General features: G+C 50.7%; 2 protein-coding genes across 9 annotated transcripts; one reads left to right on the forward strand and one right to left on the reverse strand.

Annotated features, from left to right (window-relative positions):
* The first annotated feature begins 11,494 nt into the window (after nucleotides 1-11,494).
* ELOVL1 (ELOVL fatty acid elongase 1) lies at nucleotides 11,495-16,241 on the forward strand. Of its 8 annotated transcripts, none has more exons than XM_055346729.2 (9): nucleotides 11,516-11,723; nucleotides 12,219-13,376; nucleotides 14,021-14,080; nucleotides 14,268-14,458; nucleotides 14,636-14,716; nucleotides 14,850-14,906; nucleotides 14,997-15,102; nucleotides 15,180-15,316; nucleotides 15,502-16,241. In XM_055346729.2, exons 3-9 carry the CDS (start codon nucleotides 14,035-14,037, stop codon nucleotides 15,721-15,723), a joined length of 840 nt encoding a protein of 279 aa, XP_055202704.1. In that variant the 5' UTR covers nucleotides 11,516-11,723; nucleotides 12,219-13,376; nucleotides 14,021-14,034; the 3' UTR covers nucleotides 15,724-16,241. The 8 variants fall into 8 exon arrangements, with proteins under 8 accessions (XP_004025654.1, XP_055202704.1, XP_055202694.1 ...); XM_055346719.2 differs by having other exon boundaries at nucleotides 11,522-11,723; nucleotides 13,185-13,376; XM_055346698.2 differs by having other exon boundaries at nucleotides 11,597-11,723; nucleotides 12,020-13,376.
* Nucleotides 16,242-16,454: 213 nt separating this feature from the next.
* On the reverse strand, nucleotides 16,455-21,398 carry CDC20 (cell division cycle 20). Its single transcript, XM_004025604.4, has 11 exons — nucleotides 20,642-21,398; nucleotides 20,252-20,481; nucleotides 20,010-20,158; nucleotides 19,827-19,923; nucleotides 19,551-19,679; nucleotides 19,259-19,455; nucleotides 19,055-19,149; nucleotides 18,687-18,915; nucleotides 18,403-18,528; nucleotides 17,334-17,451; nucleotides 16,455-16,692 (listed from the first exon to the last, which is right to left on the reverse strand). The coding sequence occupies exons 2-11, from the start codon at nucleotides 20,430-20,432 to the stop codon at nucleotides 16,514-16,516; spliced, it is 1,500 nt and encodes a 499-aa protein (XP_004025653.1). The 5' UTR covers nucleotides 20,433-20,481; nucleotides 20,642-21,398; the 3' UTR covers nucleotides 16,455-16,513.
* Nucleotides 21,399-22,415: the final 1,017 nt, after the last annotated feature.

Here is a 22,415-nt window from a genome sequence, read left to right on the forward strand (position 1 = left end):
TAGGGTGGGTGTGCCAGACATACTGAAAATCACAAGATAAAATCTTCCTGGAATGTTCATTTTAAGGGTAATTTAAAACAATACATTTAACATGTATTGTTATTTTATTATTTTGAGACATGGTCTGTCTCACTGTTACCCAGGCTAGAGTGCAGTGGCGCGATCTTGGCTCACTGCAACCTCCGCCTCTCAGGCTCAAGCGATCCTCCCACTTCAGCCTCCCAAGTAGCTGGGACTACAGACACGCGCTACCATACCTGGCTAATTTTTGTATTTTTGGTAGAGATGGGGGCATATGGACAACATACCTGGTGGGTGGGTTGGTAGGGGTGGGTGTGCCAGGCATACTGAAAATTACAAGGTAAAATCATCCTGGAATGTTCATTTTAAGAGTAATTTAAAACAGAGAACACACATTTAGCATGCATTATTATTTTATTTTGAGACACGGTCTCACTGCGTCATACAGGTTAGAGTGCAGTGGTGCGATCTTGGCTCACTGCAACCTCCATCTCCCAGCTCAAGTGATCCTCCCACCTCAGCCCCCAAGTGGCTGTGACTACAGGCGTGCGCCACCATACCAGGCTAATTTTTTAATTTTTGGTAGAGATTGCTTTTGCCACATTGGCCAAGCTGGTCTCAAACTCCTGAGCTCAAGTGATCCTCCTGCCTCAGCCTCCCAATGTGCTGGGATTATAGGCATGAGCCACCACACCCAGCCAGCATGCATGCATTATTAAGAAAAAATAGTCTTCAAAGAATTCCTACTAGTCTGAACAGCTTCAGACTAAGCCACCAGATTCCCTAGGGATATTTATTTACTCTTTTTGGCCATTACATTTACTTCATTGGAAAAACTTAAAAAATAGCTCAGATTTTCTGGAAAGGCAAGTAAGATTATGTGTGATGCAGCCCCCTGCCTCCTTCTTATTGTCATGCCACCCACTCAATTCCCAAGCCATCAACATTGCTTGCAGTTTCCTGAATGTGACAGCTCTTTCAAACCTCCATTCCTTTATTCCCACTGTTCCCTCTGCATGGAACACTGCCCTATCATTCTGTCTGATGAATACCCAATCATCTTTCAAAAATCAGCTCACAAGTCACCCCACTCTTGCCGGTGCAGTGGTTCACGCCTGTCATCCCAGTACTTTGGGAGGCTGAGGCGTGAGGACTGCATGAGCCCAGGAGTTCGAGACCAGCCTGGACAGCACAGGAAGACCCTGTCTCTACTAAAAAATTAGCCAAGTGTGGTGGCACACACCTGTGGTCACAGCCATTCGGGAGGCTGAGGTGAGAGGATTGCCTGGGCCTGGGAGGTCAAGGCTGCAGTGAGCTGTGGTTGTGCCGCCGCACTCCAGCCTGGGCAACAGAGCCAGACCTTGTCTCAAAAAAAAAAAAAAAAAAAGAAAAAAAAAAGTCACCCCTGTGTGAAGTTGTGAAGTTTTCCAGTAACCCACAACTCAATACCACTCCCACCAGGTAAGATTAATTACCTCCTCTTTTATGCTCCACATTTGTACCTTGTACAAACTTATTCTAGCTCCTGGTGTACTTTATTGTCTCCCAGATTCAAACATCCTGAACTTTGAATCCAGCTCTTCCACCTGAGAGCTGAGTGATCTTAGGCAAGGTAATGTGTGTGCCTGGCATACTATAGCATCTAGCCCATATCATAAACACTATAAATGGTAGTGCTACTATTATTACTATTATGATTTGTCTTTGGAGAAGTAGTATAAAATAACATTTTGATTTAAAAAGCAGGTTTTCGTGCCAGACTGCCCCAGTTCAAATCCTAGCTGTGCTACTTACCAGCTGTGTGGCCTTGGGCAAGTTAGTTCACTTCTCTGTGCCTTTGCCTCCTTATTCCTGGGGTCGATAATAATGGCTATTTCATAGGGTTGCTGTGAGGTTTAAATGGGTTAATATATATAAAGTGCTTAGGATAATGCTGACAACAGTAGAAGCACAATACATATTATCTATTCATAGGGTAACATCTGGAACTCTCTGCTCTCAGTGATTGTTGCTTGAAAAAACGATTGACCAATTCCTCTAAGAGGTCATAACCTCTCCTTCCCTCTGCAGCTCCCCTGTGCTCATGTCTCAGGAGCTTAGCCTCAGGAGACGCTTTTTGTGCATATTTCGTCCCCCATGGTATCTCCCTAGTAACGTGCGGAGTAGGTACTGGAGCATTTTTACATTGGATTACCTGACATGATAAGTCAATTTCAAATCTAGTTTTGTGAATTGTATTTCTCCCACCTAGTTGTTGCCTATATTCTTTCATTAAGAAATTGTGTCCTTTTGACTTGAGGCCAAATGATAAGACCTCTCACCTGAAATGTTCTTTTTCATGCCTTCTGAACTGTATCTCTTCCCTGTCTAGACTAGCTAACCACTCAGTTCCATAGTTTTTCTACAGTCAGTCCCTAAAGGAGGCCCTTCACCACTCATAGCTTTCTCTGTGCAGTTGTGATGAATTCTTGCTTCGCTTGTCTGTGCTTGCTAGGTCGGGCTCAGTTCTTCGTGGGTGGCTGTGTGTAATTCACTGGAGATCAAAACCAGAGCTCTTTGGTGCCATGCTTGCCTCTCTTCCTGCCACACTGACCACCAGTCCTTCAGACTTTGTTTTGTCATGGCATACTCTACGACTCTTGCCACTTTGCCATAAGTGCTCTCAGCTGTAGCCATAAGGAAATAGCTGGGAGTCAGGTGTTGCCTCATACCTCCATGGCTTATACATGCTCTGCCCTACACAGAATACCCTCTCTCTTTCCTGCTCCAAACCCCTTATTCACCTGATAAACAATTCATCCTTCCAGTTCACATGTCACCTACTCCTGTAAAGTCTTTACTACTTCCTCCCCTGTACACTTGACCATTCTTAAACTGTACCTCTCCTGTGCCCTGTATACACTTCCATTCTAGCACCCATAGTTCTATTGTAGTTTATTTATTTTCAAGTTCATATCCTGGTTTGAACACTTATCCATTGTGTGGCCTTAGAAAGTTACTTCACTTACAAGAACCTCAGTTTCCAGCTCTATAGAATGGGATTATAGTACCAACTTCAAAGAGCACCTTCAACAAAACATATTTAAAGTTAAATTTAAATCTTTAGGTAGCTCTTAATTTTCTACCAGATAAAGTCCAAGCTTCTTAAAAAGGCCTTTCAGGCAAATAGTCAACACTCAAGTGGTAACTGTTAGTCTCTTTTACTTTCTCCTGAGCAATCTCATTTTTATGTGATGGTCTAGTAGACTGTTTTGATTGCAAGACATTACAATTAAACTAGCCTAATCAAAATTACAATTAAACTGGCTTAATCAAAAAAAAAAAAGGAGAACCAGCTGTATTTGGGTTATGTGGATGCCTCTAGGTGGGCTCAGAGGCTCAAATGTTCTCTGGACTCTGTCTCTGCATTTCTCCACTCTACATTATTAGAACTCATCTCATGGGAGAGCTCTGGTTTTGCTTGGATTATGTGCCATTAGGAGCTTGGACTGGGAGGAAGTAGGGGAGAATACCAGCATTAATGAGCCAATGGGGTAGGGAATTTCTCAAAGGAAATGAAAGCAGGGGATGGGAAAGTTTCTGAATACAGCCAAAACTAGAGCTACCACACTCCAGTCCACTTTGTGTGGTTTCACCTCTGTATAGAGAATCCTCAGATTTTTTTCTCAAGCTCTGTCCTTTCTCCTGAATGTACAGTATTGTGTTTTAGATTGCTTGTTGAATGGGCCATCTCACCTCAAACTCAGGATGTCCCAAACTGCATTCATTTTCTTCATCCTGCCCCACCTGAGTTATCCATCTGGACATCTGCTATCAGTTCTGGGTCCTCTTTCTGTTGTATCCCCTTTTCTTCCTTCTCACTGCCATTCTTCTAGGTCAGGCCTTTGTTATGTCACACCCAGACCTCTGAGCTGGCTCCCAGCTGATATCCCTGCCTTCTTCTGCTTTCCTCTTGATAATATACCTTGCTGTTGCCAAGTTTGTCTTTTTTTCTTTCTTTCTTCTGAGACAGTCTTGCTCTGTCGCCCAGGCTGGAGTGCAGTGGTATGATCTTGGTTCACTGCAACCTCCACCTCCCAGGTTCAAGCGATTCTCCTGCCTCAGCTTTCCAAGTAGCTGGGACTACAGGCACATGCCACCACACCCACCTAATTTTGTATTTTTAGTAGAGATTGGGTTTCACCATGTTGGTCCAGGCTGGTCTCTAACTCCTGACCTCAATTGATCCACCCACCTTGGCCTCCCAAATTGTTGGGATTACAAGTGTGAACCACTATGCCCGTCCCCAAGTTTGTCTTTTTAAAACACAGTGGGGATCATATCAGCCTGCCACTTAAAATCTTTAGAGACGGGCCGGGCGTGGTGGCTCACGCCTGTAATCCCAACACTTTGGGAGGTCGAGGCGGGCGGATCACAAGGTCAGGAGATCGAGACCATCCTGGCTAACACAGTGAAACCCTGTCTCTACTGAAAATACAAAAAATTAGCCGGGTGTGGTGGCGAGCATCTGTAGTCCCAGCTACTAAGGAGGCTGAGGCAGGAGAATGGTGTGAACCCAGGAGGCGGAGCTTGCAGTGAGCCAAGATCGCACCACTGCACTCCAGCCTGGGCGACAGAGTGAGACTCTGTCGCAAAAAAAAAAAAAAATCTTCAGAGACACCCCAGTATAAAGTAAACTCATTTTTTAAAATTCAAAACATTTCATGATCTGGGGCCACTCATTAACCTTCTATCATATGAAGGCCTTTCGTTAGCCATATCCTTTAGCCCAAGGGTCCCCAACCCCTGGGCCATGGACCAGTACTGGTCTGTGACCTGTTAGGAACCAGGCCGCACAGCAGAAGGTGAGTGGTGGGCAAGTCAGCAAGCATTAATGCCTGAGCTCCGCCTTCTGCCAGGTCAGCAGCAGCATTAGATTCTCATAGGAGCGGGAACCCTATTGTGAACTGTGCATGCAAGGGATCTAGGCTGTGCACTCCTTAAGAGAATCTAATGAATGCCTGATGATCTGAGGTGGAACAGTTTCCTCCTGAAACCATCCCCCTGCCCCTTGCCCCCCACATCACCACAAGCCCCCATCCTTGGAAAAATTGTCTTCCACAAAACGAAACTGGTCCCTGGTGCCAAAAAGGTTGGGGACTGTTGCTTTAGCCAAACGGAATCCCTTGCAATTCTCTACCTGTCCTGTGTTTTCCTATATCCATTCCTTTGTCTGTGCTTTTTCCTCAGCCTGAAACACCTGTGTTGCTTTCACCTTACCCAGTCTGCGACCTTGAGCAAAGCCTTCAACCTCTGATTCCAGTTTTTTTTTAATCTATTAAGAGGTGATCATAGAACTTACCTTACAGGATGGAAACATTCGAACATAGGGAATGCAGCTGGCTTCATCCTTGCCAGAAAAAGTACTAATAGAATAATAAGCTTCTCATTCCCTTCTTGGTCTTTCTCACGTGTCTTCTGGATCTTGCTAACTCCCTTTCCTCCATCTTGATAGCATCTCCTGGTTTGCCCCCTAACAAAAAGCCTCTCCTTCTTTCTCTCCGGAGCTTTTCCTGCAGGTTCTATCACATCCCTTTCCCCGTTCCTAAGTTTCTTTTGTTCAGTTCAATGAACAGTGAATGATACCCATAGTATGTAGGCACTGGTTACCCACTGATGGATCAGACATTGGCCCTGACTTCCAGGGTTCCAGGCCAACTCTCAAATTCCAGAAGATACAAAGAATGTTTGCATGCAGTCTCTCCCCTCTGCCAGCCGGATGTCTTTCCAGCCCTGGTTCCTTCAGCCAAGGTCCCAGCCTGCTTTGGAAGAGGATACCAGCTAGCTGGCTGGGGCCCAGGGACATGCAGAATTATTAACTGGCAAACCCTTTGCCCTCATCTTCACTCTCTCGTCCTCACAGGCTAACCCTCCCATCAGCTCTTCTGTGTGGGTACTGTGTAGGAAGTGTCCTTTGTCCTTTACAGGATGGAGAATGGAGAAGCTTGACACAGCCCCCAGGAGGCTGCTTCCATCTCCACCTGCCAGTTCTGTTGCCCTTCAATCTGGACCTTCAGTTCCTATTCATAGCTGATACCCAGTGTCTTATTGTCTTTTCCCTACACTCTTCTGCTGACTCACTCATGAACATGCAGGCATACCTTTTTCCATTTTTTTCCTCATTGCCATTTCTGCTTCTCTATCCTACCTCCATTTAATATTTGTGCTGAAACATATAAAGCCTCAAAAAATCATGGGAATTGAGTTCATACAGACAGTGGTTTTCAGGCTGAACTTTTAGAGAAACAACATCCATGGTTTATCTTCTTGAGAAAGAGGATGGAGACGGGCCCTTTGAAGAGCAGTGAGTGAGGAGTGAGTCAGACAGGGTGGGACCTGGGGGAAGTTGCCACCTCATTTCCCATTAGTCAGGAAGGCTCCATGAAATGGATGGAATTTTAGTTGTTGGACTGGGTTTTCTTTCCCCACTACACCTGGCCTTCATCCTTATCAGACCTATGAGTTCCTTGACCTCTTCAGTTTATCCAGTTTATCAGTGTACCCTTGGTTTAGTTTCATCTACTCAGCCTTCACTGAACCCTCTCCCAAGCAAGGCCTTCCATCTCGCTTCCCTGCAGATCCCAAATGGTCCTATTTCTGCTCTCCTGACTCCCACTCACTTAGCTCTGCGGAAAACATCACAGCCTTCTAAACTGGTACACTCCTTATGGTCTCCCACCCAGTGGGGCCTTCCACTTAGCTGTTCACTAAGCTTTCCCAGCATTCCATCATCAGTTACTCCAGAGTGTACCACTTCCCTACAATTCTTTATCCCATCACCTACCCATCCCCCATGTTCAGCAAATACCTAACATCTGACTGAAGGAAAAAATAGACTCCTTTAGACAAAACTCCCTCAATTTCCTCCCATTCCACTGACGAACTTACTCTATTTCCGTTCTCCTTAGCCAGAGGCTACTCTCTTCATGTGTATGCTGGATCCCATTGTCTCTCTCCATACAGCATGTAAACATGCTTCGGCCTCTTCCCATTAAGAACAACCATCTAGCATCAATCTGGAGGTGAGAGCCAGGCACTGATATTTTAAAAGCTCCCCAGTTGATTCTAGTTGCAGCCAGGGCTGAAAAACATATACAGAATAAAATCCAGTCTTCTTGCTGTGGCATACAAGGCTCTTCATAAACTGAATCATGCCTACCTTTCTTGCCCTCCCATATGCCCTCTGAACTGGAGTCATACCAAACTACTTAGCGTTCCCAAACCCGCCACATCTCTTGCTTCTATGCCTTCACATACATGCTTCGCTCCACTTAGAATGCCTTTTCCTGCTTCCTAGAAAGTGTCCTTTTTCTTTCTTTCTTTTTTTTTTTTTTTTTTGAGATGGAGTCTCGCTCTTGTCGCCCAGGCTGGAGTGCAGTGGCACAACCTCAGCTCACTGCAACCTCCGCCTCCTGCCTTCAAGTGGTTCTCCTTCCTCAGCCTCCTGAGTAGCTGGAATTTCAGGCGCCTGCCACCAGGCCTGGCTAATTTTTGTGTATTTTTTAGTAGAGACAGGGTTTCACCATGTTGGCCAGTCTGGTCTCGAACTCCTGACCTCAGGTGATCCACCCACCTCAGCCTCCTAAAGTGCTGGGATTACAGGCATGAGCCACCTTACGCGGCCTAGAAAGTGACCTTTAATGCTCAATTAAGTGTCATTTTTGCATCACCTTTAAGAATTAGCCTCCATACTGAGTTAAGGTGCCCCCGCACCCCAGTGCTTTCATAACCCTCTGGGTTTATCTCTATGGGAACACTCACCACATATATAATTGCTCATCTATATGTCTGTCTTTTCCATCAGACTGAGTGTTTTGCAGGAACCCCAGGGCCATGAAGATGCCATTTGGTAGGATTTGGGGCTAAGTGGTCTATATCAGATATTTGAGCATCCTCAAATATTTGGCAAACATCCATTCACTGTTTGCCAAACTGAACAAAAGAAACTCAGGAAGGGGGAGAGGGGTATGATAGAACCTGGGACAAGAGCTGAACAACTGTCTTTGAGCATGTTCATTCATGTAGTCAGTCAGCATTTATTGAGGGCCTGCCATGGTCATTTACAAATGTGGTCCAGGTAAATAAAAACACAGTTGAAGTTTCCTATCACTGCTGTGTTTGGCCTCTGGGACAGTTTCATCATCTATAATAGTCTGCTTTGTCTCTAGTGCACTCTTATGATGGACATTTAATCCAAAATCTCTCAATAGTGCTCTCACAACAGTGGTTTGCACACAGTAACTGTTTAGGAAAGATTACTAAAAGAATGCCCATGAATCTACATATAAGTATGTACCTTCCTGATATTTTGGGCCCTTTCCCACCTTGTCCATTAAATGTTGAGACAGAAACAGTGCTAAACACTTTACATGTGTTATCTCTTTCAGTCTTTACAGCAATCCTATGAGATAGGTACTCTTATTGCTCCAATTTTATAGAGGTTCAGCAACTTACATAAGGTCACACAGGTACTAATTGGAACATTTAAACTCATGGCTTTGGAGTCAGGTGTGAACCTGAAGTCATTAGAGTATACCTGGAACACAGGCTTTCAATAAATATTTATGGACTCAGTGATACTGTTCCCAAGGGAAATGGAAAGGCTTTCTAATTCTTATTGTCCTCTCCACTTGACTCTGGTTCCCTTGGCCTCTCTTCCTTTCCTACATCATCCCATTCACACTAACATTCATTCAACAAAGGTAGAGGGCCAACTGAGTACCAGATAATGGGCCAGATGCTGGAGATACAGAGATGACAAAACATGGCCCATGCTGAGAGGAGCTTATAGTTTTGCGATGCAGATAAGCAGATAATTACAATTGTGGGAGCAAGAGGAGGGAGTGATTTACTGCCTAGGAGACCTGACTGTTCCTTGTGCTGAGTCAGGGGGCAAGGTTTGAGGGTTGAGGGGGGTATGAAAGATGCTGACGTCCTCGGGGAATGGTTAAAGCACTGGGTGGGGCCCAGGAGAGTGTCACAGGTAGAATGAGAGGACAAGGCAGGGACCAGATCAGTTAGGACCTTAGTGTTGGAGCCTTTTAAACAGTGAATTCTGCCATTTCCTTTCAAGGATGGGTACTAATAGGCTGGGTCATATCTGTACTTTGGCTCAGACCTCTTACCTAAACTCTAGGACTAAACTTTCATATAGCTATATCCCACCATTTGTGGAGTTATTTATTTATTTATTTATTTAGAGACAAGGTTCCTATCATTCAGACTGGAGTGCAGTGGCGCAGTCTTGGCTTACTGCAACCTCCACTTCCTGGGCTCAAGTCATCCTCCCACCTCAGCCTCCAGAGTAGCTGGGACTATAGGCATGCATCACCATGCCCAGCTAATTTTTTGTATTTTTTGTAGAGCCGGGGTCTCACGATGTTGCCCGGGCTCGAACTTGTGAGCTCAAGTGATCTGCCTGCCTCAGCCTTACAAAGTGCTGGGATTACAGGTGTGAGCCTCCATCCCCAGCCTATCCTACCATTTATGAACATCTTTTTTTTTTTTTTCTGGAGACGAGTCTTGCTCTGTTGCCCAGGCTGGAGTGCAGTGGCATGATCTCGGCTTACTGCACCCTCTGCCTCCCAGGTTCAAGCAATTCTCCTGCCTCAGCCTCCCGAGTAGCTGGGACAACAGGCGCACACCACCATGCCCGGCTAATTTTTTTTTTTTTTTAATGTATTTTAGTAGAGATGGGGTTTCACTGTGTTGCCCAGGCTGGTCTCTGAATTCCCTCTTTTTTTTTTTTTTTTTTTTGAGACGGAGTCTTGCCCTGTTGCCAGGCTGGAGTGCAGTGGCTCGATCTTGGCTCACTGCAACCTCCGCCTCCCAGGTTCAAGCAATTCTTCTGCCTCAGCCTCCCGAGTAGCTGGGATTACAGGCATGCGCCACCATGCCTGGCTAATTTTTGTATTTTCAGTAGAGACGGGGTTTCGCCATGTTGGCCAGGCTGGTCTCAAACTCCTGACCTCAGGTGATCTGCCCGCCTCAGCCTCCCAAAGTGCTGGGATTACAGGCGTGAGCCAACGCACCTGGCCTTTTTTTTTTTTTTTTTTTTTTTTTTTTTTTTTTTGAGACAGAGTCTCGCTCTATTGCTCAGGCTGGAGTGCAGTGGTGCGATCTCGGCTCACTGCAAGCTCTGCCTCCCGGGTTCACGCCATTCTGTTTCAGCCTCCCGAGTAGCTGGGATTACAGACGCCCGCCACCACGCCTGGCTAATTTTTTGTATTTTTAGTAGAGACGGGGTTTCACCGTGTTAGCCAGGATGGTCTCGATCTCCTGACCTCGTGATCCGCCCGTCTTGGCCTCCCAAAGTGCTGGGATTACAGGCGTGAGCCACCGCGCCCGGCCTTTTTTAAAAAAAATGTGTTTATTTTCCTTGCGGAGCAGGGCTGCCCCATAAGCAGTGTGCCCAGAGTAGCCCAAATTCCCTAATTCTGTCCGCACTTACACCATCGAATCGTACAAGCAGTTGTTAGATCGTTGTGTGCTACTGTTCCAGGGGCCGCTGGAGGTAGAAATTCCATTTCACTAAAATCTAGTCCGTCCTTTGCCCCCACTAGTTGAGTCCAGTTAGTGAGTGTGGAGGTGGGGGCTGGAGGTGTAGAAGAGATAAATAAATATATAGAGAGCCAGTCCAGCTGTCTGGAGGAAAGCTCGACATTGTCCGCCTCCTCCAATCCCATCAGTTGCCACATCTTCTTTGGTCAGGCTGGCTTTCTCACCTGGTCTCCTTTCTGTGCCCTCCTCACACTGGCTGCCAAAGTGATTCAGCCAGATAGACTGCAAGCCCCGTGAGTGCAGGGACGGTGGGTGGTCCATAAACGTCTGATGAACTAATGATACAAGCTTGAATATAGTCTCCTAAAAAATCTTTACTGTTTCTCCTCTGCTTCTAGAATAAAAATCAGATCGCCCCATTTGGCCTTCAAGACCTACTACATTCAGCCACAGTCAGCTTCATTTCCCTTTTTTCCTTTCACTACCTCGAAGGTCAGATTAGCCAGTGATTCACTATGCTTGCCCCGGGCCACTTGTATCCTCTCATCTCCATTCCAGGCAGCCCTCGCAGCAGATCCTAACGCTTAGGGCTCCTCCAAGTGTACAGGCTCGTGAGGCTTCCCTCCCGCTAAGACCAGTGCGCCCTCAGCACACGCAGTGTGGTCTCGCCCGCCGCTCTGCGCTCACCCTGCAGGAGAGGGAGCTCTTTGAGGGCAAGGCCGAACCCTCCCCCGAGCCCTGAGCTGGGCCTGCCGCCACAGATGTGCAGTCCTGCCGGGGAGCAGTCACCCGGGGACAGGGCCGGGCCCCGGGCTGCACGTCGGGAAGAGACGGCGTGCTCCTGAGGTGGCCAGGCCGCTGCAACTGGCCAGGGCGGGCCCGGGAGGCGAGGGAAGGGGTGGGAAGCCCGGGCCGCGGCGCTTCCTGCTGGGACCCGGCGGCACGCCCCTGCCCCCGCCCCGGCCGAGCCTGCGCTGCCGGCCTCCGGCCCTGCCGGCCGCCCAATCAGCGGGCGCCCCCCGCGCGGCCCGCCCCTCCCCCTCTGGTGACAGAAAGTCGGCCCAGCAGATGAGGAAGTGGCAGGCAGGCAGGCTGGCCCCGGGGACTTCTCTCTGGCCCTGCTCCCTCCGAGCGCTCCGCCGTTGTCCGCCTGGCCCCTACGGGTGAGTCTGGACCTTCCACGGACTCTCCACGTGCCGGCGCCCCCTGCCTGGCCAGCCCGGCCCAGCCCGGCCCAGCCCTGCCCTGCCCTGCCCAGGCTGTGGGCGAGGGTGTTCCCGGGGCCAGTGGGTGGGAGGTCCCAGCTCCCTGGGGCCGGGCCTCGCCAGCACCCTCCCTCCCCCACACCCCCGTCTCTGGCCCCCATTTGCCTACACCCGGGCCTTCCTCCATCACCCCTGCATTTACCTCTCTCCCTCCTCCTCTCCCCTCCCTCCCCCCGCTACCCTAACTTTGCCAGGCTCCTTTTCCCTTCCATCCATCTTAAAGGAAGGAAGGGACGGGCTGAGTTCCCCGACGAGGGACACACCCAGATTTTCCTGCAGCTTGGGGAGAGGTCCTCCCAGGAGCCTTGGTCCCTCCTGGCCTGCCGGGTGTGTGGGTTGATATTGGGGGCTGGTGGTTGAGAGATAACAGGCTGGCTGGCTCCCATGTGTCAGGGAGGAACCTGTGTTGGCGCCCTCGCCCCGGCCTGGGCCCTGCCGGCGATGGGCGGCCAGCAAGCCCGATGGTGGAGGAGCAAGTAAGGAGGGGATCCGAGCGTGGCCAGGCAGCGCGCACACGTGTGTGAGTGGCCCCGCGGGTGAGCCCGTGCGTGTGCCTGGGCGGTGACCGAGCTGCGTGAGGGCCGGGAGCCATGCGTGTCAGCCCACGGAGGTGTTGCGTGGTGTGTCAGGCAGGAGACATGTGTGCCAGCCCTCAGCGTGGCACCTTCGCTGTTGGGGGTGGAGAGCTGGGTGAGAGGTGGGTGTGGACCGCAGGCTTGGGGCCTGACCACGGTGGGCCTAAAGAAGCCGGGCCTCCTGGAGGTGAGGGGTGTGCGGGGCAGGGAGGTGTCAGAGGTGCGCCTCTTCACTTGGCATCTGCAGAGATGCTTCTCTGGAAGCAGGGAGTCTGGGGCACCTGCTGCCCTGGGCCCTGCTCTGTTCCAAGAATGCCTTGTCCCTCAGGGACTGTCAGTACCATGCTCTCCTGGGTCTGGCCAGAGGCTTTTGTGTCCCTGGGAGCCTTCCCCCGACATTCCTTCAGGCCCTGAGGGGGAGGGGGCCTAGCCCAACGGGGCCCCTCCCTGAGGGAGGGGAAGATTCCTGCGACCTCCCCTACTCCCCAACCCCTTCACATGCCACTGGCTTCCCTGCCCTTCCCAGGAAGGGAAGAGTGATTGTACCCATTCTGAAGTAGGACAAACTGAGCAGTTATGACCGGCTTAGGAGAGGATGCTGGGTGTGGATTTTCAGCAGTGCTTTGGGCCAGGGCTGGGGCTGGGGCTGGTGCTGGGGTGGGAGGAGGTTTCTGGCTCACAATCTAGGACCTTAGCTCATCAGGCTGGTCCCACGTGGGTGGGTGGGTGGCGAGTCTGGGGCTTTACTTGGCTTTCCCAATCCTGGTGGGTCCTGCTCCCCCAGGCACTGACCTGTGGCCCGGACCCACCCTCCACCCCCTGCACAGTGCAGCAGGGGCGGGCAGAGGGCGGGGCTGCTGCCAGATCTAGTCAGACAGGTGGAGCCGCCGGGGCAGGAGTCTCAAAGAGCCAGGCTCCAGGAGAGGAAGGGCTCTGCGAGAGGAGAGAGGAGAGCGCTGGAGAGGAGAGGCTGGAGGTGAGAGTCCCGGGAAAGGCAGAGGAGAATCGTAGGGACATAAGTGTCCCAGCACAGGCAAGGAGGAATCCCAGGATAAGGTTCTGGAGGGACAGAAGGGCCCAGAGAGGTGAGAGTCCTGGCAGGGACAGGAGGGACCCTGGGGAGAAGAGAGTTCAGGAAGGGTCCAGAGGGATGGGAAGAGGAGAGGGCAGGAGAGGAGAGATTGAAGGGGAGAATCCCTGGAGAGAAGAAAGACCCAGAGCTGGGGAGGTGAGGGACTCTGGTGAGGAAGGGAGACGGAGTTCAAGAGCTCCCTGTTGGTGAGAAGGTAAGATTCTCCAGTAAGAGACCTGGAATTGAGAGTTATCTTGTGGAGGAAGAGGGGAAGGGAGGCCAGGAAGTAAAACTGTGGAGAGGAGAAGAGAGTAAGGTGTGGAGAGGAAGGGTGGAACAGCTCTTCCCAGGCAGGCAGGATGTGTGGGGAGCAGATGCCTCAACCAAACTGCCTCCTCCCCCTAGTTCCCAGTAATTCCTTCCTTTCACTGTTCTGTCCTTTCTGCAATGAGGCATTGCAGGTGTCTTGTCTGGTTCTGTGTCTTATCTCTGTGGGATGGGGGTGTGCAGTGGGCTCTGTCTGACATCCGCCCTCTGTACCTCCCCAGAGTCCTTAGCCAGGATGGAGGCTGTTGTGAACTTGTACCAAGAGGTGATGAAGCACGCAGGTAAGACGCTATCCACCAGCCCTTTCCTTCCTTCCTTCTCGGGATCCCTGGATCTAGGGCTGTCTTCTAATGGAGAGTTCCTATGAACCCCTTGATCCTGTGACCTGACCTCATGTCTGTAGACCCTTCAAATGAAGACCCTTTGAACCCTGTGACTCTTCCTGATTCCTTTGACCCTTATTCATAGATCCCCGGATCCAGGGCTACCCTCTGATGGGGTCCCCCTTGCTAATGACCTCCATTCTCCTGACCTACGTGTACTTCGTTCTCTCACTTGGGCCTCGCATCATGGCTAATCGGAAGCCCTTCCAGCTCCGTGGCTTCATGATTGTCTACAACTTCTCACTGGTGGCACTCTCCCTCTACATTGTCTATGAGGTGGGCCCCTGGGATGCCGGGCTTTAATTTCTGTCAGCAGGATAAGGAGCAGGCCATAGAGCCAGAGCATGGCATTTCTCCTTTCCAGAGAGGTTCAGATCCATGTCCTCAGCTAGCGAAGGGGAGGGATGGCTGGGAAGGGAGAACTCTGGTGGTCTAATCCACATCCCTTCCTAGTTCCTGATGTCGGGCTGGCTGAGCACCTATACCTGGCGCTGTGACCCTGTGGACTATTCCAACAGCCCTGAGGCACTTAGGGTAAGTAGGGGCTGGGGCTAGGTAATAAGCAACCTGGTAGATATGACCAGTTTGGGGCCTGTGCTCAAGGCCCAGTTTAGGGAGGCTCTTAGAATAGTGTATGAGGTCCTAAGGCTATCCCAACTTCTTGCAGATGGTTCGGGTGGCCTGGCTCTTCCTCTTCTCCAAGTTCATTGAGCTGATAGACACAGTGAGTAGTTATATGAGACGTGAGAACTTGAGGGGAGAATGAGGTGGAGAAGCCTAGGTTCTGAATCCCCTTCCCTCACTCTTCTCTCAGGTGATCTTTATTCTCCGAAAGAAAGACGGGCAGGTGACCTTCCTACATGTCTTCCATCACTCTGTGCTTCCCTGGAGCTGGTGGTGGGGGGTAAAGATTGCCCCGGGTGAGTGGTGAAGGCCACTATGGGAAAGGGTGGGCACCAGAGGCTGGACTCTGCTGACCCTTATTGTCCACTCACAGGAGGAATGGGCTCTTTCCATGCCATGATAAACTCTTCCGTGCATGTCATAATGTACCTGTACTACGGATTATCTGCCTTTGGCCCTGTGGCACAACCCTACCTTTGGTGGAAAAAGCACATGACAGCCATTCAGCTGGTGAGGGGCTTGGCCTGACTTACCTATAACCATCCCCCCACATTCCTAGCCTGGATCCTGCCTTTATCCAGTCTGTCTCACCTTTGACCCCATCTCTCCCTACTCAACGTTTGTCTCTTTCTCTACCCCCTCTTCCCCTCTAGTCTCTCACTATTCCCTCTGACCCTGGTCTTTCTCTATCCTAGATCCAGTTTGTCCTGGTCTCACTGCACATCTCCCAGTACTACTTTATGTCCAGCTGTAACTACCAGTACCCAGTCATTATTCACCTCATCTGGATGTATGGCACCATCTTCTTCGTGCTGTTCTCCAACTTCTGGTATCACTCTTATACCAAGGGCAAGCGGCTGCCCCGTGCACTTCAGCAAAATGGAGCTCCAGGTATTGCCAAGGTCAAGGCCAACTGAGAAGCATGGCCTAGATAGGCGCCCACCTAAGTGCCTCAGGACTGCACCTTAGGGCAGTGTCCGTCAGTGCCCTCTCCACCTACACCTGTGACCAAGGCTTATGTGGTCAGGACTGAGCAGGGGACTGGCCCTCCCCTCCCCACAGCTGCTCTACAGGGACCACGGCTTTGGTTCCTTACCCACTTCCCCCGGGCAGCTCCAGGGATGTGGCCTCATTGCTGTCTGCCACTCCAGAGCTGGGGGCTAAAAGGGCTGTACAGTTATTTCCCCCTCCCTGCCTTAAACTTGGGAGAGGAGCACTCAGGGCTGGCCCCACAAAGGGTCTCGTGGCCTTTTTCCTCACACAGAAGAGGTCAGCAATAATGTCACTGTGGACCCAGTCTCACTCCTCCACCCCACACACTGAAGCAGTAGCTTCTGGGCCAAAGGTCAGGGTGGGCGGGGGCCTGGGAATACAGCCTGTGGAGGCTGCTTACTCACTTGTGTCTTAATTAAAAGTGACAGAGGTTTCGAAACCACGGAGGCTGTGTGTATACATATGTGAACAGAGGAGGTGGGGGAACACAACACGCTTAGCCCTGTCCACAAACAAGAGGGATGGATGGTCCAGGCTCCCACAGGACATATCTAGCTCTCTGATCCCAGTAGAGTAGAGCCCCTAGGAAGGCTGCTGGGACATAGGTCATGAAAGAAGAAAGGCGTTAGCTGAAACAGATTAAAAAAAAAAAACATGAAGGGAGACATGACTTTATTAGAAAAATAAAAAACAACTGAGGTGATGGGTTGGTCTTCAGCGGATGCCTTGGTGGATGAGGCTGCTTTTGGCTGCACTGGCCTTCTCCCGCTCCCGTCGCCGCGCAGGGTCCAACTCAAAACAGCGCCATAGCCTCAGGGTCTCATCTGCTGCTGCGGATGCCACTGTGGCCCCATCTGGGCTCATGGTCAGACTCAGGACCCGGGATGTGTGACCTGGAGCAAATGAGAACAGTACATACGGATGCTGATGCAGCCATAGCCATAAAGGAGGCACTGGGCCACCCACCTACCTTTTTGGTTTTTTTGAGACTTGCTCTGTCACCCAGGCTGGAGTGCAGTGGCGCAATCTTGGCTCACTGCAAGCTCCGCCTCCTGGGTTCACACCATTTTCCTGCCTCAGCCTCCCGAGTAGCTGGGACTACAGGTGCTCGCCACCACGCCTGGCTAATTTTTTGTGTTTTTTAGTAGAGACAGGGTTTCACCATGTTAGCCAGGATTGTCTCTATCTCCTGACCTCATGATCTGCCCGCTTCGGCCTCCCAAAGTGCTGGGATTACAGGCGTGAGCCACCGTGCCTGGCCTCCTCCCTTTTTTTTCAATGGTGTTACTGAGATATAATTCACACACCATAAAATGCATCCTTTTAAAGTGTACAGTTTAGTGATTTTTAGTATATTCACAAAATTGTACAACTGTTAAAACTAATTCTAAGACATTTTCAACATTTCCCATTACCCTCTCTCCTCAGCCCCTGGCAACCATTAATGTGTTTTTTCTCTGGATTTGCTTATTCTGGACATTTCAGTCATACATTATGTGGCCTTTTATGTCCGGCTTTTCACCTAGCCACTTACCTTTGAGTTCAGCCACCTTGGCCATGGTTGGGTACTTCCAAATAACTAGCTGGTTCTGTGCAAAGCCATGGCCTGAGATGAGCTCCTTGTAGTGGGGAGACCAGAGGATGGAGCACACCTGTGGAGAGGAGCTGGTGTGGGCATGACATATAGCCAAGGCTACTTAAATCAGAACTGAGCCCATTCTAGTGTTAGGCACCCTGCCACATGCTCCAGACTCAGAGTTGAATGATCATAGTCCATACAAAAGTTCCTTGAGAGGCAAATTATATAGACACTCGCTGACGTAACCATTTTTTAACTTTACAGTGGGTTTACTGGGACTTAAATCAGGGAGCATCTGTATTATCCATTGGATAGATGAGGAATCAATCAGAAGGAAGTTCAATAGGTTGCCAAAGGTCACATTCAAGTTTAGTAGATGACAGAGCCAGAATTTTAACTTGGGCCATCTGGCTCTAGAGTCCATATCTACAGTGAACGCTGAATGTGGGGGGAGTGGAAGGAGAGAGCCTCAAGTATCTTTCTAATGGATTTGGATTATATGCCATAAGTGATGGGAAGCCATCACAGGTTTAAGGACAGTACAGTATAACAGACCACAGCATGGAGGATGCATTGCAGGAGATAACAAAGAATGCTTGACACCAGTGAGGAAGCCATTGTAGTGGGCCTCCACTTGGAAGGATGAGGCTGAGGGGAGGGGACAGACATCAATGATATTTTGAGGTAAAACTGATAGATCCTGGTGAGGAGGATGAAAAATTCTAGGAGGTTTCTCAGATTTCTGAGCAGGTTCTGCCATTCCAAAGCAATGTGAGACAGGAAGGAACACATTTCAGGGAGGCAAGGGGAAGTGACAAGGTTAATTTGGGACAGATCAAGGTGGTGGTGCCTATAGGACATAGGATTGGAGATAGCCACAGACTGTTGGAAATGAAGCTCATGAGTGAGAGCTGAGTTAGAAGTTTGGGAATCACCAGGGCATAGAGTTGGTGAAGCCATTGGAGTGAATGTAGTTGCCTGGTAAGAATGCATGTGGGAGAGGCAGGAACAGGCAAAAGATTACCTGGGAATGGGCATCCACGGCACTCAGACAGGCCCCAGAGCACACATTCCAGATGCGAATGTGTCGATCACTGGTGCCCCCTCCTGTTGCCAGGACATTGGACTGCCAGGGACACCATGCTACGGCCTAGATGGAATAAAGGTGGGGTCAGCAGGTACTAGAGCCAGACAAGAAGCTCTAGGGGTCACAGATTAACCCAGTCCAATCCTACCATCCCTTCTCCCCTTAACAGTCCCCAGATTATAGGTGAGGGTCTGCAGAGGCTTCAGCCCAACCCTACTCACCTTGACAGCCCCTTGATGCTGGGTGAATGTCTGCAGAGGAACCCAGCCACCCTCTCCAGGAGCACTAGGCCACACATTGACCAAGTTATCATTGCCACCACTGGCCAAATGTCGTCCATCTGGGGCCCAGCGCAGCCCACACACTTCCTGGCTGTGGCCACTCAGTGTGGCCACATGGTGTTCTGCTACCCGAACATCATGGTGGTGGATGTGGCCAGAACGTGAACCACTGGAGGAGGAAAGAAGGGAATCAGGTTCTGTGGCAGCACCAAATGCAAGCAAGCCAGAGCTGGTTCAGTTCAGGGGTGTACAGTCAAGGGTAGGGTGGGCAAATATCAGACTACCATAGACCAACAAAAACCACTGACCTGGACAGGATATAGCTGTTCCAGCTTAGGGAGCCCACTCGGGCAGAGTGACTGGTCATATTTCGAAGCCGTTTCTGCTGCTGCACATCCCATAGCTAGAGAGAGAAGCCCACTAGGATCAGAGATTGGGACTTGGCATTAATATCCTCCAGCTGTGCAAGCCCATTGGGACTGGTGAGAATGACAGCACTGGACACGTCTCACCTGCACCTCAGCACTGCTGGTGCCCACAGCCAAGTAGTTGCCCTCTTTGATCCAGGCCACAGAGGATATATATTCCCCAGGCTGCTCCATTTGCAAAAGCTGCAGGATGTCACCAGAGCTTGCGCTCCACAGGTACACACTGTTGTCCAGTGCCACGGCCAGTACATTCCCAGAACTCCAATCCACAAGGTTCAGGTCTGTCAGAGGCGGAGAGAAGAACATGAGCTTCCTTGTTTGTGTGGTCCCAGGCCCTCTTTCTCCATGCATGAGGCGAGGATAAGGATGCACTTACAATAGTCATTTCGGATTTCAGGCGCATCCAGGATACGGTCTGGCAGGGAAGGAATGTAACGGCAGGTCTTCCGGCTGGAGCCAGGAGTGGCCTTTTGGCTGTAGAGCACTTTCAGTCTATTCTGGTAACCTGTGGCAACGGAGTGAGTCTAGACGCTGGGAAAATCAACACCTCCCTTGCCCTCAATCTTAGATAGGAGGAGGAGACAGATATCTGTGCTCAGCCCTGGAGATGAACTGACACCTCCCTCCAGGAACCAGGAACTTCGGATCTTACCCTCTGGCGCATTTTGTGGTTTTCCACTGAGCCGAAGGATCTTGGCTTCCTCTACATCAAAACCGTTCAGGTTCAAAGCCCAGGCTTTCTGATGTTCCTGGCATAAAGGGTAGTGGAGGAGCAAGATGGTATTATCCAAAGAACAGTCAGGTCCCATGCCTTAAGCCCCTCTGGGACACATACCTTCTTGGTGGGCGTCTGGCTGTTTTCAGGCTGGTTCTCCTTGCTCAGGAGGAAGCTGGCCACCTCCATCTGGGCAGCACTGCGATGGGGGATATAGCGGTCACCGCCAGGTTTGCTAGGAGTGGTCTGAACCTTGGAACTGGATTTGCCTGGGGCAGAGAAAGAGAAGACAGTCTGACCAGGCTCCCCGGGGAGAAAGTATGAAGGCTGCTCTCACTCAGTTCCTTTGGCACCTCACTGACCAGGAGTTCGGCCCGGAGTCCTGCCGGCGCTGTGGGATCGGTTGGCGGCCCGCATGGGTGAGGGGGCCGGGCCTGCGGCTTCCTTGGCTTTGCGCTGCCAGCGCGCAGGGGGTGCATTGGGGATGGGTGCATCCAGCTGAAGCAGCGAGTGCAGGTCACTCTCGAACGCGAACTGTGCCATGGGAGCGCCCGCAGGGGGAGGGGACCTTGCAGTTGGTGCCTACGGAGCCCTGGAGGAAAGGAGGCGACGGTGCTCAGGGGACAGAAAGGGACCCCTTCGCTCCTGGCCGGCCACAAAATCAGGGCCACCCTCGACTGCAGCCCCTTCCGGCCTAGCACCCCCTCCCCCTGGCCACGGCCCCACCTCGGCTCAGCCCCACCACCTCTCACCGTGCCCTCCGGAGCAGTTCCGACCGGCTTTAACACGCCTGGCTTACGCCTCTTAAACTCTCCGCTCCGAGCGCCTATTGGCTCCTTCAAAATCCAACCGTCGCAACCGTTGCCCTAGCCCATTGGCCTCTCCGGCGAAGGGGGCGGGCCTTCCGGGGAAAGTCTCAGCTATCACGAGAGTCTTGCGGCGGAGCGCGATTTGAAGGGTACGAGAGGGTCTGGGAGCCGGCGCCAGAGGACTAGTACTGGAAAGCTGGCCGGGACCGGGCGGGGCGGGGCGGGGCCGGGTGGGGCCTGCGCTGCCTCAGCGTCCTCGAGTCGTCTCGGTTCGCCCTTCTGCGTGCCTTCCACCGCCGCGAGCTCGGAATGTCTGGCCCCGGGTGCTTCAGGGTCCGAGAACCTGCAGAAGTTCACACTTAAATCCTACACGAGAGTCGTTATTTATGATGCAGAACTCGGTGCAGAACCCGATGGAGTGCCCAAGGCGCTTGAGCCGTTCCTAGAAGGGGAAGGAGAGCCGCGGGCGGCAGCGGGGCAGGGGACGGAATTGGGAAGCTTGGGAGCAGGAAGAAGGCCAGAGCTACTTAGGGTACATTCCACTTTTGCTTGGCGCCGGGTAGGAACCCTGCTAGAAAGGAAGTAACGTGTGTTTGTCTCGTTTGCTGTTGTTTTACAAACAGGGAAAATGAGGTTGAAAAGGGTGAATGAATTCCTTAAGGTCAAGAAAAAGGATCGGTATTCAAACCTGCCTATCTGGAAGATAAGCTTAGACTGCCCTACAGGAGGCACTGTGGCTTACCCCCTTGGGGCTTTAAAGATGTGAGGACCTTAGAGATCCATTAGTTTAACCTGTGCGTGGTGCAGCCTCCCCACCCCGACAACAAATCCATATTTTACAGATGGAGAAACGGAGGCCCAGGGAAGGGATGTGCCCGAGGTCATAAAAAGAAGTTTGTGGGAATCCAGGTCTGACTCCCACTCAATCTAGTGCTCTAATAATGACTTGAGTGAATTGTATGAATGTGCTCAGAGGTGGAGCAGCAATCATAAAAGTAATAATGGTACCATTTATGGACCATCTAACTACTGTGTTAAAACAGTTTACAGGCCAGGCGCGGTGGCTCACGCTTGTAATCCCAGCACTTTGGGAGGCCGAGGCGGGCAGATCAGGAAGTCAGAAGATCGAGACCATCCTGGCTAACACGGTGAAACCCCGTCTTTACTAAAAATACAAAAAATTAGCTGGGCGTGGTGGCGGGCGCCTGTAGTTCCAGCTACTCGAGAGGCTGAGGCAGGAGAATGGCGTGAACCCGGGAGGCCGAGCTTGCAGTGAGCCGAGATCGAGCCACTGCACTCCAGCCTGGGCAACAGAGCGATACTCTGTCTCAAAAAAAAAAAAAAAAGTTTGCATACATTATCGAGTTCAATCCTTAATCCCATAAGGCAGATAGATACCCTATCTTCCCTTTACAGAAAAAAGAAACTGGGTCAGAAAGATTAGAAACTTGCCCAAAGGCATGCAGCCAATAATAAGTAGGGGAGCCCAGGATTCAAACTATCTGACTAATCCCTGCAATCTAAACAATACGCTATACTGTCCCAGAAAGAGGCTGGAAAAATCATTTTCAATCATTAGCCTAAAGTCCACTCCGATGCTTACAGATAATGTTATTATCTTTGACTTGAAGCCTTTGCATTCTCTATTTCCAATTACCTTGGAAAATAAGGAATTGGATATGCTTAGGTTAGAGGTGGGGAATTCCCAGAAAACATA

This window comes from Gorilla gorilla, chromosome 1 (assembly GCF_029281585.2).
Source record: "Gorilla gorilla gorilla isolate KB3781 chromosome 1, NHGRI_mGorGor1-v2.1_pri, whole genome shotgun sequence".
Classification (NCBI taxonomy): Eukaryota; Metazoa; Chordata; class Mammalia; order Primates; family Hominidae; genus Gorilla; species Gorilla gorilla.

Coding starts and splice junctions, on each gene's coding strand:
- ELOVL1 (XM_004025605.5), top strand. CDS start 14,035: ATGGAGGCTGTTGTGAACTTGTACCAAGAGGTGATGAAGCACGCAG. Junction 14,081..14,267: donor AGAGGTGATGAAGCACGCAG/GTAAGACGCTAT, acceptor CCTTATTCATAG/ATCCCCGGATCCAGGGCTAC. Junction 15,103..15,179: donor GGGGGTAAAGATTGCCCCGG/GTGAGTGGTGAA, acceptor GTCCACTCACAG/GAGGAATGGGCTCTTTCCAT.
- CDC20 (XM_004025604.4), bottom strand. CDS start 20,432: ATGGCACAGTTCGCGTTCGAGAGTGACCTGCACTCGCTGCTTCAGCTG. Junction 19,924..20,009: donor GCCAGACGCCCACCAAGAAG/GTATGTGTCCCA, acceptor CCTTTATGCCAG/GAACATCAGAAAGCCTGGGC. Junction 18,916..19,054: donor AACAGCTATATCCTGTCCAG/GTCAGTGGTTTT, acceptor TTCCTCCTCCAG/TGGTTCACGTTCTGGCCACA.